The sequence below is a fragment of the Panicum virgatum genome, chromosome 3N, assembly GCF_016808335.1.
Source record: "Panicum virgatum strain AP13 chromosome 3N, P.virgatum_v5, whole genome shotgun sequence".
Classification (NCBI taxonomy): Eukaryota; Viridiplantae; Streptophyta; class Magnoliopsida; order Poales; family Poaceae; genus Panicum; species Panicum virgatum.
In genome coordinates, this window is record NC_053147.1 from 46,128,336 (window position 1) to 46,144,978 (window position 16,643).

Here is a 16,643-nt window from a genome sequence, read left to right on the forward strand (position 1 = left end):
CTCGCGGCAGTGGCGCAGCGAACGCACGCGCGGCCGCGCTCAAGTGCCTGCGCGCGTGCAGAGAGGGGAGGGTCAGCGAGGGAGAGAGAGAGGGGAGAGAGAAAGGGAGTGGAGAGAGAAAGAAAAGTCCACGGTTTGACTTAGTCTAAACTCGAGATTTTCAGTTGAAACTTGAAAATTTTTTAACACGAAAGTTATTCAAAATTAAATTTCCTACAACTTTCCTTTTAGGCAAAACTGCGTTTGAGCGATGATTTGAAAGTTTAGAATTTGAATTCAAGTTTAATGATCCTGCTTGTTTTTCGGGGTTAACTCCAAATTTCATGTTAGAACTTGAAAAACTTTGAACACGAAAGTTGTTTATCTTGTCAAACTCTACAACTTTCGTTTTGGGCAAAATTTCATTTGAGCAAAAGTGTGAGAGTTGACTTTTTGGCGTGTTTAAACGGAATTCTGACTTTTAAGTAAACACCAAACTAGTGTTTAATGTATCATTTGATGTTAATTGCATGTTTGAACCGTGCTAAACACCGGAGGTGTTACAGTATAGGATCCCAGCTGATCAGATACTACCGAATACACCCACAACAAAATACACAGGACGTAGGGTCTTACGCTTCCAAGTGGCACGAACCTTTATAAACAGCCTTGTCCCTCCGGTTGATCACAAGCCGAATCTAGCATTGCATTACACCCTGACCAAATCTCTAAATAGTGTTTCCCATGAATCCCTGCTTGCGGTATGAACCCACCGACAATCACACCCTTATCTCTTCATCTTCCTCGATATCTCCGGTGAGCTGCCGCCTGGCGCGGGCGGGGACGAGCATAGCGCTTGCCCGCAACCTGGTGCCACCGTGGGCCTGCGACTCGGTGCCACCGCGCAGCCCGGCGAGGCGCTAGCAAGTACAGCCGCGGGCGCAAGCTGGTGAGCAGCAGCAGCCGCCGGGACGCCCGCCGCTGCAGCACGGCCCGACGCGAGCGGGGTCTGTGAGTCACAGCCATGTGCAAGTTACGGGGATGCTCGCACCGGTGAGGGCAAGGACGGGCAAAGAGTGACGCTTGCTTTGTGTGTGATTTCTTTTTGTTTGTGATTGTGCTGTGCTGGTGAATCTTTGTGTTATGTGAATGAAATGAATCTCATGTGTTGTGAATTAGATTTGTGCTTTCTTACTTGTGTAATGTGTAATGGTTATGTGAAATGAGCATGTTTCTGGTTTTAATCTAAAGTTTCTTCTAAGTGTGATTGCACCTTTGTGAGGGAGTTGAAGCATCTTTGTGATGGAGTTGGAGCTGGAAGAGGGAGGAGGTGGTGGTCGAGGCGAAGGCGTGGAGCTGCGGCGGGACGAGCAGAAATGGCATTTTTTTGGTTTTTTCCTCCATCTTTTGTCCCGGTTGGGAACCCCCCAATTGGGATATAAAGTTGGGTTTTATTCCAGTGGAACCAACCAGGACTAATGCCAGTTCCTAACTAGTCGTCAAGGCCCCTTGCATCGCGGCAGGGGAGGGCCGGCGGGAGAAGGAAGGGGCGGCGGGGGTGTGGCTGCAGGAGAAGGAAAGTGGAGGATGAAGGAAGCTAGGGGTTGATAATAGACTGATTGGTGGGCTAAATTCTGAGAGAGATAGTTGGGCCGACAGCGGGCGTCGAGGTAAGTTAGCCTGATTTACATATACTGACCGATGGTTTGAGTCAAATAATTGGATTTACTGACTGATAGTTGTTTGGTATATCCAAATAGATATATCGATAGATGTTTCATCGTGAAAACTTAAAATACTGACCAATCATTGGATGAGAAACTATACTGACCAACCGTGCGATTGTACTTTTGTATTTATACCGACCCTCATCTGACAGTTGAATAAGGTATAGTTCTCCTTAACCATAATTTCTGTCACACGGATGACGGATGCCAGAGTCCTCGTGCATATGTTAATTCAATAGTGCATTATATTAGTGAAGGTAGTAAGAAAATTCTTGGAAAAAAGAACTGAAAACTTGTAAAACAAGGTATGTTTTCACCAAGTCTCTGTAAAGACATAACTATATATGCAAGTTTCAACCAGCGGATCACAAAGTCAGATGATTAACCATGACACACATTCCATTGCTAGGTTATGCTGTCTTGATCTCTTTGTATATGAGTAAGTTGAACTTGATGTTACCAATGTACCTTTTTTGTGCCTAAATAGGTGCGTGTGGAACTGTTCATGCTGATCCGATCGACTCATAACCCGCAACTATTCAAGTGCTGATTTCACCTTTTTGTTTCTCCTTGCAAAAAAAAATGTTCAAGTTTAAATTTTGCATGCACGTAGATGGTTGCGTTCTCTATCAATTCATAATTTTGTTACAATTTTACATGCACCGATTTAGATGCTATCATATTTGGTAATATGGCAACATCTAACCCGCTTGTAACACCAGATGATATGTTCTCACATGAACCCTTGTGTGAGTCGATCAAACCGCACAACTAAACAGAACATGCAAGATGATCCCACTTTCTAACCACACTTATTAATCCCTCATCAAGAAGCAGTTAATCCACATGAACTCAACACACCACACACGCAGCTGCTGTGTGCGCCCAGCACTTTCTTGTGGACTCACGCAGCCTGTATTTTCTCGATCAGCAGGTAGAAGGCACACCCTGCGTGAGACGCCATGCTTTGTAAATACAGGCAGCAGCGGCAGGCTATGTGCTAGATCATTAAATTCACTCACTCTGCTCTCCGCAGTTCGCCGTAGAGATGGCTCGGCTCCACCGCTTGTCTGCCGTCGCCCCGACCATCTCCGTCCTCCTCCTGCTGGCTGCTCTCGCCTCCGCCGCTGCGGCCGCGGACGCTCCGGTGAAGAAGGTTGGGATAACGTTCTTCCGGCCGAACACGGAGGAGGCGCGGTGGCTGGACCGCCACACGGGGACGCACACGAACCAGCAGCTCGGTACTGGCCCGATCAGGATGCGGCGAGCCACCGCTGAGGAGGCGAAGTGGCTGGACCGCATGAGCGGCAACGCCGGGAGGGCAGGAGATCAGTCCGGCGGCGGCGGCGGTAACGGCGGCGACAACTACATCGAGTTCGACGACGACAATCCGTATGTCCCCTGTGAATTCATCTGTTGTTTCAATTGTTGGTGCTTTCATACTTTGTGTATAACTTGCTTCTGGTTTGCAGCTATATTGAGGCCCTACGTGCCTGGGCCTCCCGGCAGGCAGAGCGGATCACTGTGGAGGATGATCAGGAGGAGGTACATCGTCACTGCAATTTTCCACGCAACTCACTCTGCTTTGTTCATTCATTCTTGATGGTTATTTCATTCGGAATGTCTTGTCAGAATCCCTTCCAGGATAGGAAATGTGAGGCCCTGTTTGGAACTAAATTTTTTTCAGAAGTCCCTATCACATCAAAACGAATCTTACTATTTTATAGTATTAAATAAAATCTGTTTATAAATGTTTTTTGACAGCTGAGTGTTTTTTCGCGAGACGAATCTAATGAGCCTAATTAATTCATAATTTGCTACAGTAATGCTACAGTAACCATCCGCTAATCATAGATTAATATACCTTATTAGATTCGCTCGCAGTTTAGCCTCAGGATTCTGCAGTTAGTTTTATAATTAATATTTATTTAATACTTCTAAATACTAAAAAGTTCCAAAAACTTAAAAAAAAGTCCCTGGAACCAAACAACCCCTGAGGCACGCCACGAGTTGGCAAGATATGATCCATCGTCCACTGCTCATGACTACGTCGCAGCCTCAGAGAGATGAAGAGGTGCTTTTAGCTGGTGTTAAGTAGGTTTTATTACTTTGGGGATCAGCTAGTAGTGAAGTGATGGGCTGATCTCCGTGACTTTCGGATCATTATATCGTAGTCATCCATAAAAATGGAGATCTGTTACAAGAATAACATATTGCTGGCTGCTGCCAGAGAGAAATGCAGATGCACTGCCCACCTGGACCCATAAACTCTGAATGTAGTACTACTTAAACGAAAATACCATACATGTGGAAGTATGGGATTTCCTATTTGTTTTGCACTAAATTTTCGTTCTGCATATGGTTGAGAATTGTAATAATGAATGGTTGAGTTTACAATTATTCATGTTCAAGCCTGGACACAGAAATTCCTTTATTTATTAAAAAATTACAACAGGGATATAAGTGTTGGAAATAAATTATCTGTGATATTCCGGTTACCAAAAACAAGGAGATCTTGTCAGTCACGTTTTCCATCTCTTAACCAACACAATCTTTGCGCGTGATCAGCACAATTCTAACGTTTCGAAACAGTAATCAGCCCTCCCCAAGAGTATCTAAAAAAATAAAGGCCCAAAAATCTAATTTTGGGACATTGCTAAAAATTATTATGAGGATAAATGAACTCCCCACTCAATCGTTCCCAAAAAGGGGGCATTTGTGTTCTTACCCCCTATTTTGAAGTGTAATTGTGATTTTGCATACATTTTTTTAACTTTGTAATTTTATCCTTTGGTATTCACAATTCAGTGCGATTTTACTCCTAGTCAACAGTCAAAACAGAGGTAAATATACAAAAATTAGGCGCAAAATCGCAATGACTTGTGAAAAATAAAAAGCAAAATCACAAAGTTAAAAAATAAAGGTAAAACCACCTCTACACTTCAAAGCAGGATAAGAGCATCTCCAAAAGATTAGTTAAAAATCATAGCTAAATGAGTAGCTAAAAGACTAGGTAAAAACTAAAAAGCTACTTAAATGGTTGAGTAAACCAAGAGACTAGCTAAATTCTTATCTATCTGCATGCAAATCACCTGCAAATCACCTTCTTCCTCGACGGTGCTCCAAAATTCGTTGTGGTCAAGCCGTCTCCCACCAATTCCTTGCACCACCAGCACCACAGCATCCCCAGAGATCCATTCGAGCCACTCCTGAGTCGAATCCTCCACCGGAACTCCAAACTCTCGGATCTTCTTCCTCTGCTCGTTGGGTCCTCGAGGCAGCGGTCCGCGCCCGCGACGGCTCGCGCCGGCGGCGAAGCTCGCCCTCACCGGAGCGCACCGGGACTGGGGCCGTGCACCGGAGCAGGGCCTGCGCTGGGGCCGCGCGCCGGAGGTACGCCCTCGCCGGAGCAGTAGTGCCTGCAGCGAGCCCCTTCCTCATCTGAGCCCGGTCCCCTCCAACCGCTGCAACTCATCTCATCTCGTAGCAGGGAGGCGCGGCGGCCGGCGGAGCACGCGGCCAGCGGAGCTCGCGGCCAACGAAGCTCGCGGTCGGGGAGCAGGGAGGCGCGGCAGCCGGTGAAGCTCGAAACCGGAGCGCGCAGTCTACAAGCAGGGTGGGTGCGACGGTCGGCGAGCTTGGGGAGCGTGGCGGCGGCGGCGGCGCGGTCAACTGCAGGCGGGGCGGCGCAGGAGAGGGCACGACAGAGAGAGAGAGGACGGGACCACGCGGGAGGAGGGATGCCGAACGCGAGGCATGGGCAAAGATGCAGACCGGTTTTTCTGGAATGCAGAATGAGAAAGCTAGGGTAGGATTTTAGCTCATCCGTTGGAAACAAGTTTTACTGTTTTTTCTCTATTTTTACCTATCCATAGTGATTTACCTAAACTGTTGGAGATGCTCTGAGACCACAAAAATACCAAAAAAATGGTTTCAAAAAAATTAAATGGCGACCATCTCATCAATCCGGACCGGCTAGATGCGTCGGCCAGGTGGTCTTCACAGTTTTTAAGTCCAGACGGGCAATATAGAAGGGGGAAATTGTGCGGGCGTGATGAAAGATACGGAAATAGGCGATGATCAATTTTTGGTTAGTTTGTGCTATTTCCTAGTGCAATTTTTTTTCCATGCATGGAGTACTAAACGAAATTTATTTGTAAATTTTTTTCCACTGATGGGTGTAACTTTTCGCGGCCAATCTAATGACGGTAATTAATCGACGATTGGCTACAGTAATGCTACAGTAACTAACCTCTAATCGTGCGGTCAAAAATCTCATTAGATTCGTCTCGCGATGTAGCGTATGAATTGTGAAGTTAGTTTTATAAACTGTCTATCGTTAATTATTGGTCAAAGTTTATGCTACGTGTGTTAGGCTCAAACCAAACAGGGCCTAGGTTTGGGAGCGATCAGGAGCGGCGGAAATTTAGCTCCAGCGACCGTTGGTATTGGGGCAGAGCATTCGGGTACTGTTGGATCGGTGTCAAAAAAAAATGTTGGTACCAAAAAATTGGTTTAGGGAATAAATACTGGGTGCTTTTGGAGATGCTTAAGGGTATTGGCTTTATTATTGGCGTCCGGACTCAAAACAATGAAACACTGACGGTTAAGGGAGCGGGTTAGAAGCTCTGAGTTCCACATCCAGGGTAGTGTCATAAGCGACCAGAAAGGCCGTCAATTAGAACAGAGGTATACTCAGAAGGTCGAAGCCCCTTCAGCTCTTTCTAAAGCCAATGAACATGAACCCTATTAGAGCATGAACTCTATTACTGTTCACGGCGTGAACAGTACTTCCTACCATGACAGTTGACCAGCCAGCAACAACCAGGGAGAGATGATCATTACCTTTCCATCATTTGCCTGGTACCTTTTTGTATGTGCTGAATAGTACAGTCGATCAGTTCCAAGTACGAGTACTTGAACTGTGGTTGCTCCCGGGCAACAAGTGCACACCTCAGCGTATCAAACACTCAGAAGCGCCACTTTTAATTTGCAGCTGTGCCAGAAACTTATTTTTCTTTTGAACAAATTTATGTAGCAGGAAACATGCCACCACCGTGAAAAATGCATGCTCCACTTTTCAAGTGTCATGCGATTACGGCACATGCATTCAACACCAGTGACTGCTGGAAGTTTTCCTTTTGTTCTTTTTTTTATTAAAAAAAAACTGCGTACTCGTAGCAGTTGCAAGGCACACACTGCGTGAGACGGGCCACACAAAGCAACAGTAGTAGAGCACAAAGCTCTGAACCATCTTCCCTTCTCCCTCCATATATGTGCTGCTCTTGAACAACAAATCCATGCCAAACTCCAGTCGAAGTAGCACTAGGCTCTGCACAAGCCAAACTCCTGTCCGGCCGCGAAGTGAGTGAGATGGCTCGGCGCCACGGCGGCCGCCGCCCATCTCTCGTCCGCATCGCCCTCCTGCTCCTCGCCGGTCTCGCCGCCGCCGTGGTAGTGTCCACCTTGCATTCAGCGGCGGCTCCAGAGGACGCGGAGATCCGGATCAGCGTGCACTACCCCACCGAGGAGGAGTCTCGGTGGCTGCACCGCTGGGCGGAGAAGTACCGCGCCAAAGATGCCGGCTCCGGCTTCTCTGTCGAGCCGGCCACCGACGAGGAGTCGGCGTACCTGAACCGCATCTTCTCCAAGGGCAAGAATGGCTTCGACGGCCGCATCGAGTTCGACGACAACGATCGTCCGTATGTATCCTCACGTCCATCCTCCTCATGAGATTGCTTGGTTTTGCTTTCGGCGGCGTACAATTGCGCTACCTGCTACCGCGCGCACCATGATGATTGCTGCTCTTGTGAATTTTGCTTCTGGTTCGCAGTAGAATTGTGGTTGACAACAACTACTCTGACTCTGAGCCTCGCTCGTCTGGGCCCAATTCGGACGATGATCCGGAGAACAAGGTAGATTTGGCAGTCCGGCACCACGAACGCCATTCTGTTGTGTCAATGTCAATCCTTGATGCTTACTAATCCAGATTTCTCTTATCGATCAGAATGACGCCATGGAGCTCTAGGAACATCAAAACCTAACTGTGTGATCGACGGAATAATGGAGCTTGGCGGCGAGGGAGCTGATTTCGTGTCATGTAACCTGTGTTCTAGTAGCTTGCTGTGGAGTCCCAGCTAGTAGGGTTTGTCTTGAGACTTGGGAGAGTTTAAACAAGTGATTGTCTCTGGTAACTTAGTGTGTGATTCGGCGCTGCATGGTTGTGGCGACCTTGGGACCAACTTGTCTGCGTTTCTTGCCTTCTCGGCTCCTGTGGCATCCATTTGTTTTGTTTTAAAATTTCACATTTTGCTGCTAAAGTTCAGTGAAAGCCGAGATATGTGAATCCTCATCAAGAGTGCTAATGAATCTCTCAAAAGAGAATTCAAATAACCCCACAACAAGGAAAAGTTTACAGGGAAATTATATAGTTGGGAGGAACGAAAGAGCAAGGTAAGAGGTTAAAAAAAGCTAGGCAGTTCAAATTTTGAAGGATAAACAAATTAATAAAAGTAAAAAGGGCCAATGCAGGCGAGTCTCCGGAACCACGGTCACGGCTTCATGCTGTCACCTAACCGTCTCGCTAGGTAACACTTACACACATGGGCTTGTCATGCTCATTTGCAGCAAGGTTACCTGCATCTCTGGCTCTGGTGGACTCCGTGGACTGCAATGCAAGCTTACCAATCAAGGACATGGAGGTAGGCTGTAGCTGGCTAGCTGCCCGGCCGTCTGGCTTTTGCCGTTTTCTCACAAACGTGTCCTCTTGCCGTTTGCGGTGAAATTGTTGACCAGAAAGTATTTCGGCAGAGTGTTTACTTTACTCAAGGATGTGCTAACAAACAAACAAGAGCATTCTTTTTATAGTGTGTCTTAGTGGCGTTTAACCAGGAAAACAAGCTACCTCTCTCTGTCCAATGGAAAATTTGCACAGAGAAAAAACGGACGACTCCACATGGGGGGGTTACACGCTATTGAAACCAAAGAGGCGGAACAGATAAGAAATCCCACATATGTTTTTTAGTTACAAAATGAAATAGTTCTTTTTAAAAGTGCATATTTGCTAAATTTCGTTAGTGTAAAAGGAAAAAAGAAAATAAAAGAAAGAACAACAATGGGGCATAACTGAAAACAAAAGTGAACCGGGAGGAAGAAGCAAAAATGAGAGGGAGTGAAAGTATAAACAGTAAAAAACTATGCTGCCACCAGAACGATGTGATGCGTTCTACCGACAGGACAAATTTGTTTTAGATTTCAACTGGGAAGAAACAGATAAACAGTTTATCTTGGGTTAAGCAGTCTACGGTCAGCTCAGCACGGGTACTATGGGTGTCAATACAAGCTCGAGGCTGGTTCAACCAGCTCATCATAGACTTGTTTCGAGATGGGATCGAATTCTAAACGTACATTTTCAAACTTGATTCAAAGGTCATGAGCCCAGCGAGCTTGAGATCGAAAAGATCATGTAAGCTCGTGTAATTAATAAAAAAAAAACGTCCCGGCCAGGTAAACGGCGCTCCACGCTTCATGGGATTGCCTAAACAGCATATTTAGCATCACACATGGGGTTGCCATGTTCCTTTGTAGCAAGGTTATCCACTCACGAAGTATTAAAGGGTCATCCACGAGTTAGTTCTTAAGAAAATCATCTTTTTTTTTCCAATCACAAATGCTATGCAGGAGAGATGATAAACCTGGTACGTGCGAGGAAGAAGTCCCGAGTGGAAATCCTGAGCACAAATGGTTTATTAGGAGCATCTCCAAACCTAATTGTGGGCGGCAGGTGTTGGTGATATGCCCAAGAGCCTATCATCACAATACGGTTTAAAGGCCCAAGAGGATATTGATCCAAGAGGGATTAGGGTTACTAATGGGCCTATGAGATAGAAGCCCATTAGTATGCCCTATATATACGAGGGAGGGGCTAGGGGGACGATCCCCTGTGAGCCGCGTCACCTCCTAGCCGCCGCCCCCTCCCTCTCTCTCTCGGCCGCCGCCCTTGCCGTGCATGCGGTGCTAGCACACTGACGCCCGGCGTTTCATCCCCGTACGTGTGGACTCCGTGGAGGCGCTGCTGCGACTGCTGCGCTGATCGGCTGCTGGGATCAAGTACGGAGGAGCTCGGTTCGTGGGACGTGATCGACTACTTCCTCTACATCAACGCGCGACTTCTTCCTCTGTGCTGCGCGTCTAGTGGTAACGATCTATGATCTTCTACTCGCAAGTATCTTGGGTATATGCGGTAGTGATGCTAGCGTAGCCTACCCGTTACCTACAGTGGTACCAGAGCCATCTTGCGTAGTTTTTGGTCTGGATCTTTTGCATATAGGTGATATGTTGTTGTAGTAGATTGGATCTATTACTTTTGCACGGTTTGATTAGATCAATTGGTCATAAGGGGTTAAAACTTGAGCGAGTTGATTGTGCGGCATGTGACAAAAGATTAGTTTGTGTTCTTTCTCTGTTATGCATACGACATGTCCCTACCGGCTGGAATCACCATCGGGACTAACTGTGTGCATAGTCAGCAGATTGAACCAACAGATCGAGGTCATGTGTAGATGCAGTCTTCTCAAGTGCAAAGTTTGCACGGTCAATGTGATTGACCTAGTGAAAATTGAGGCATTATGAATGGCTCGGATTTGAGGTGATGCGATCACTCTGATGAGATTTTCATAGGGATTCCATAGATGCGATCTGTGTAATTCCGTGAGGTTTTCAGGGTGTGATGTGAATGGTATGGCCTCAATGTCATGTGATGGTATGGCCTCAATGTCATGCAAAAACAAGTTAGGCCGTTGCTTTCTCGCTGTAGCGGCTTCCCAAGCGCTACTTTGGTAGAACACGTCGTACGCCTAACTTGTTTTTGCAGGGTGTGATGTGAATGGTATGGCCTCAATGTCATGTGATGATTTGTGCGGCCTGCGTGTCGCAAGTTAACACAACCGGATTGAGGTTGCACCATTATTGTATAACGACATGCATGTCGACTTGTGATGTTTGAATCCTCATGTAATTATTTCACTAGCTATTAGATGTAGTAGCTTAGTATCTTTTCATGGAGGCTTCAATCATGATGGCGATGATGATCACCACAAGACAGGACGGATGGCAATGGAGGTCACCTTGGAGCCATGGCGATGGAGCCCATTGTGATGCAAGAGGCCATACTATTCACAATATAATATGATTATATGCATGTGATGTTTATTTTTCTGTCATACTATTCTTTCATGCTTTTACATATGGTGGATGCTTTAATCATGATAGAATAGCTTCCCTCAGAAAAGGTTGAGTTTTTTTATGCCTTTTACCAATAGCTGCACCTATAAATTTTGATTGTTGTGTGGTAGGTTTACCAAAGTAGAGCACCCTCAGCTATCACTTTTGTATAGGGTGGATGTCGGACATTCACAAGCATAGTATTGGTTTACTCAGCAAAGCTATCAAAATAGTTTTGGGCTTTAAGGCATAGGGTTGGGGCCGGGGCATTGGATGCCACCCAACAAACAAGAGTCGCATAGAGATGTGATTAGTAATTTGTTACTTACCTGTATCACTACTTTTCTAGCCGTGATGCTAAAGCTCACTAGAATTTTAGTGATTATGGATCTTGAACCACTATATGTCATTAGAGGGAAGATGACTTTGATATAGTAGGTTATCTTTTGTTAAATCAGTTAATGAAAGTCTTTACATAAACTTAGTGCTGAAATCTTGCTTTACTTTAATGTTGTAGATCATGTCTGCCAGTATCAATTCCGCTTTCAATTTGCGTTCTGTTCTTGAGAAAGAAAAGTTGAATGGAACAAACATTATTGATTGGTACCGCAACCTGAGAATTGTTCTCAGGCAAGAGAAAAAGGAGTATGTTCTTGAGAAGCCATATCCTGATGATCTCCCTGACAATGCAACTTCTGCTGATCGCAGAGCTTATGAGAAGCACTGCAATGACTCACTTGATGTCAGCTGTCTGATGCTCGCCACCATGTCCCCTGATCTGCAGAAGCATTATGAGCATGCGGATGCTCACACCATGATCGAGGGGCTGTGTGGGATGTTTCAGAACCAAGCCAGGACTGAGAGGTTCAATATCTCAAAGTCCTTGTTTGCGTGCAAGCTGCAAGAAGGTAGCCCGGTCAGTCCTCATGTGATCAAAATGATTGGTTACATTGAGACTTTGGACAGACTTGGTTCTGAACTTCACCAAGACTTGGCTACTGATGTTATTCTCCAGTCGCTCCCGGCGAGCTATGAGCCTTTTATCATGAACTTTCAGATGAATGGCTTGGATAAAACATTGAGTGAGTTGCATGGGATGCTAAAGACAGCAGAGGAGATCATTAAGAAGAATCACAATCATGTGATGATGATTCAGAAGGGGAACAAAAAGAGGAAGCGTTGGACGCCTCCTAATCCCAAAGGTAAAGGCAAGGAAAAGAGTTCCGGTGGTGAGTCCTCGGGCTCTAAGCTAAAGCCAGCACCTAAGGCCAAATCTGGCCCTACTTCTGAAGATGAATGCTTCCACTGTCATGAAAAGGGACATTGGTCTAGGAACTGCAAGAAGTACTTGGAAAAAAAGAAGAAGAAGAAGAAGGGAAGTGAGACTTCCACTTCAGGTATAAATGTTATAGAAATAAATATTGCATTATCTTCTAGTGAATCATGGGTATTTGATACTGGATCGATGATTCACACTTGCAAATCGTTGCAGGGTCTAAGTGAGACTAGAAGATTTGCAAGAGGCGAGTTGGACGTTCGTGTCGGCAATGGCGCAAAAGTTGCGGTGTTGGCGGTCGGCACCTACCACTTGTCTCTACCCTCCAGATTAGTTTTGGAATTAAATAATTGTTATTGCATTCCTGCTTTGAGCAAGAACATTATTTCTTCTTCATGTTTGGAAGAAGTTGGTGATTTTAAGATTGTAATAGAGAACAAACGTTGTTCTATTTTTTGCAATGGTATTTTTTATGCTCATTGTCCATTGGTGAATGGATTATATGTTCTTGATCTTGAGGATAAATCTGTCTGTAACATTAATACTAAGAGGCTTAGACCAAATGATTTGAATCCCACTTTTATTTGGCATTGTCGCTTAGGTCATATAAATGAGAAGCGCATTGAACAACTCCATAAAGATGGATTGTTAAGCTCATTTGATTTTGAATCATTTGACACATATGAGTCTTGTTTGCTTGGAAAGATGACCAAAGCGCCTTTCGCTGGTCATAGTGAAAGGGCGAGTGACTTGTTGGGACTTGTACATACCGATGTATGTGGACCAATGAGCTCAATAGCCAGAGGTGGTTTTCAGTACTTTATTACTTTCACTGATGACTTTAGTAGATATGGCTATATCTACTTAATGAGGCACAAGTCTGAATCGTTTGAAATGTTCAAAGAATTTCAGAATGAAGTACAAAATCAATTAGGCAAGACAATTAAATTTCTGCGATCTGAACGTGGAGGAGAATATTTGAGCCTTGAATTTGGTGATCATTTGAAGCAATGTGGAATTATTCCGCAGCTAACTCCGCCCGGAACGCCTCAATGGAATGGGGTATCCGAACGGAGGAACCGAACCTTGTTGGACATGGTTAGGTCCATGATGAGCCAAGCTGATCTTCCATTGTCATTTTGGGGTTATGTTCTTGAAACTGCTGCGTTCACACTGAATAGGGTTCCAAGTAAGTCTGTTGAGAAAACACCATATGAGATATGGACTGGGAAGCGTCCCGGATTATCTTTTCTCAAAGTTTGGGGGTATGAGGCTTATGTCAAACGTTTGATGTCAGATAAGCTCACTCCAAAGTCAGACAAATGCTTCTTTGTGGGGTATCCTAGGGAAACCAAAGGATATTATTTTTACAATAAGGCGGAAGGCAAAGTGTTTGTCGCTCGCAATGGTGTTTTCTTAGAAAAGGAGTTTCTCTCAAAAGGATTTAGTGGGAGCAAGGTGCAAATTGAAGAAATTCAGGAAACACCCGAAACTGTTTCAGCACCCACTGAAGATCCACGGGATGTGCAAGATGTTGCACAACCCGTAGTTGAGGCACCAGCCCCACGAAGGTCTATAAGGGCACGTCGTGCTACAGACAATCTCAACCTCCTGATTACGGATGAGCGCCACGTATTATTGATGGAAAATGATGAGCCCTTGACCTACAAAGAAGCAATGATGGGACCCGACTCCGACAAATGGCTTGAAGCCATGGAATCCGAGTTAAAATCCATGCATGATAATCAAGTTTGGAACTTGGTCGATCAAATTGACAGTGTGAGACCTGTCGACTGTAAGTGGATTTTTAAGAAAAAATTAGACATGGATGGAAATATTCACATCTATAAGGCACGATTGGTGGCGAAAGGTTTCCGACAAATTCAAGGTGTTGACTATGAGGAAACCTTTTCACCCGTCGCAATGCTAAAGTCTGTTCGGATTCTCCTAGCAATTGCCGCATATTATGACTATGAGATATGGCAAATGGATGTCAAAACCGCTTTCCTTAATGGACATCTAAGTGAGGATGTGTATATGACACAGCCTGAAGGTTTTGTCGATCCTAAAAATGCTGGGAAATTATGTAAACTTCAGAGGTCCATCTATGGATTGAAGCAAGCATCTCGGAGTTGAAATACTCGTTTTGATGAAGTAGTCAAAGGGTTTGGCTTCATCAAGAATGAAGATGAGCCTTGTGTTTACAAAAAGGCTAGTGGGAGCGCACTTGTGTTTCTGGTCCTATATGTGGATGACATATTACTGATCGGAAATAATATTCCAATGCTTGAAGCCGTTAAAATCTCATTAAAAAGGGGTTTTTCGATGAAGGATTTAGGAGAGGCGGCTTATATTCTGGGTATTAGGATCTATAGAGATAGATCAAAAAGGCTAATTGGATTAAGCCAAGACACGTACATTGACAAGATATTGAATCGGTTCAATATGCAAGATTCCAAGAAAGGTTTCTTGCCAATGTCACATGACATTACTCTAAGCAAGAGTCAGTGTGCTACGACACCTGATGAGCAAAAGAGGATGAGTACGATTCCTTATGCTTCAGCCATAGGGTCGATCATGTATGCTATGCTTTGCACGCGCCCAGATGTTTCCTTTGCTCTAAGTGTTACGAGCAGGTATCAGTCAAATTTCGGTGAAGCTCACTGGACAATTGTAAAGAGTATCCTTAAGTACTTGAGAAGAACTAAGGATATGTTTCTAATATTTGGAGGCGAAGATGAGCTCCTTGTAAAGGGTTACACCGATGCTAGTTTTCAAACAGACAAAGATGACTCCAAATCGCAATCCGGTTTTGTTTTCTGCCTCAATGGTGGGGCAGTGAGCTGGAAAAGTTCCAAGCAAGATACGGTGGCTGATTCGACGACAGAGGCCGAGTATATTGCAGCTTCCAAAGCTGCAAAAGAAGCTGTTTGGATCAGAAAGTTTGTTTCTGACTTGGGTGTTGTTCCTAGTGCGTCCAGTCCAGTGGACCTCTATTGTGATAATAGTGGTGCCGTTGCACTAGCAAAGGAGCCTAGAACAACTAAAAAGTCCAGACATATACTGCGGAAGTATCACCTCATCCATAACTTTGTTGAGAGAGGTGATGTGAAGGTTTGCAAGGTGCACACGGATTCAAACGTTGCTGATCCGTTGACAAAGCCTCTCCCACAACCAAAGCATGAGGCGCATATGAGATCTATGGGTATTAGATACTTACATCAGTGATTCTAGTGTGCGTGGGAGATTTTGTGTCATGAGTATATTTATGTAATGATAAATAATTGTTATTTGTTCCATGGATGATTATTTTTTACATTGATTATCAAGTATGTGACTTGTTCGTGAAACTCTTTGTTGACAATGATATGGTTCTAAATTATCCCTAGTTTATGTCGTTGTGTGGGACAACAACGACGTTGAGACTAGCACATGCATTAATTGATGATCATGTTTCACGGATCATGGATATGGAGATATCGGATTAATGATGTGGACACATGTTGGTGAACATGGTGTTGGATTGACCCACTCCAAGACAATGTTGGGATTGTTATTTTGTATGTGCCATCAGTTGTTCTTGAGTGTTATACCTACTAGATCCTTAGACCTGAGATCATCATTGTTTCTCACTGTGTGTAGTGGTGCATCTTGGGGCTGCTAAACGCTACTCCGTGACTGGGTAGTTACAAAAGTAGCTTACAGGTGTGTCATGAAACATGGAATGGGATGTGAGCGGATCAAGATGGAATTTGCCCCTCCTAGATAACAGGAGAGATATCTCTGGGCCCCTCGAGATAGTTGGATTTGAAAGTGCATGGCCATGCCAAAGTGATTAAAGAGTTAATCATGATGACTAAAAGTAAGTTATGAATGGAATCCACTTTTAGATCGAGAGAATGGTCGAGCTATCACAAAGGTGGCATGCATCTCGCTTTGAGCTTGACTGGTATGAAAGTGATCAGGTGCTCTAGCCTAAGAGGGGGAGGGGGTGAATTAGGCACTAATAAAAACTTAGACCTATGGCTCCAACTAGTTTGCACAAAACTAAAACTAAAACAAGCTATCTAGATGTGCAACTAGGTTGTTCTAGTGTGAAACCCCTATCCCAAAAGAGTTTAGCAACCTATAGTCTTTCCTATCAAGAAACTACTCTATGAAAGTAAAGGCATACACATTGCTAGTTTGAAATGCGGAAGCTTAAAGAGCGGAATAGGAGATAGCAAACTCTTGACGCGGGTGTTTATCCCGTGGTTCGGTTAGCCACAAAGGCACACCTACATCCACGTTGTTGTAGCACTCACTAAGAGTATTGCTACTCGGCCACCAAGTCTCTTCCGTGAAGACAATCACGGTCACCTTGGCCCCGGGTTCCACTAAGGAGCTTCTCCACAAAGAATGGGGGTCTCCACGTCCCCCGCACAAAGTGTCTTCGCCGC

The 16,643-nt window shown here is 44.9% G+C and overlaps 2 protein-coding genes across 2 annotated transcripts; both read left to right on the plus strand.

Moving 5' to 3' along the window:
- The first annotated feature begins 2,694 nt into the window (after positions 1 to 2,694).
- On the plus strand, positions 2,695 to 3,448 carry LOC120663313. The gene is made up of 2 exons (XM_039942126.1): positions 2,695 to 3,098; positions 3,179 to 3,448. Exons 1-2 carry the CDS (start codon positions 2,755 to 2,757, stop codon positions 3,441 to 3,443), a joined length of 609 nt encoding a protein of 202 aa, XP_039798060.1. The 5' UTR covers positions 2,695 to 2,754; the 3' UTR covers positions 3,444 to 3,448.
- Positions 3,449 to 6,928: 3,480 nt separating this feature from the next.
- Positions 6,929 to 7,948, plus strand: LOC120663314. The gene is made up of 3 exons (XM_039942127.1): positions 6,929 to 7,408; positions 7,540 to 7,621; positions 7,714 to 7,948. The coding sequence occupies exons 1-3, from the start codon at positions 7,080 to 7,082 to the stop codon at positions 7,732 to 7,734; spliced, it is 432 nt and encodes a 143-aa protein (XP_039798061.1). The 5' UTR covers positions 6,929 to 7,079; the 3' UTR covers positions 7,735 to 7,948.
- Positions 7,949 to 16,643: the final 8,695 nt, after the last annotated feature.

Excerpts from the sequence above, each read along its gene's own strand:
- LOC120663314 (XM_039942127.1), top strand. The coding sequence starts at position 7,080 with ATGGCTCGGCGCCACGGCGGCCGCCGCCCATCTCTCGTCCGCATCGCC. Across the intron at positions 7,409-7,539 it reads TTCGACGACAACGATCGTCC|TAGAATTGTGGTTGACAACA; the intron begins GTATGTATCCTC and ends TCTGGTTCGCAG. Across the intron at positions 7,622-7,713 it reads ACGATGATCCGGAGAACAAG|AATGACGCCATGGAGCTCTA; the intron begins GTAGATTTGGCA and ends CTTATCGATCAG.
- LOC120663313 (XM_039942126.1), top strand. The coding sequence starts at position 2,755 with ATGGCTCGGCTCCACCGCTTGTCTGCCGTCGCCCCGACCATCTCCGTC. Across the intron at positions 3,099-3,178 it reads GAGTTCGACGACGACAATCC|CTATATTGAGGCCCTACGTG; the intron begins GTATGTCCCCTG and ends TCTGGTTTGCAG.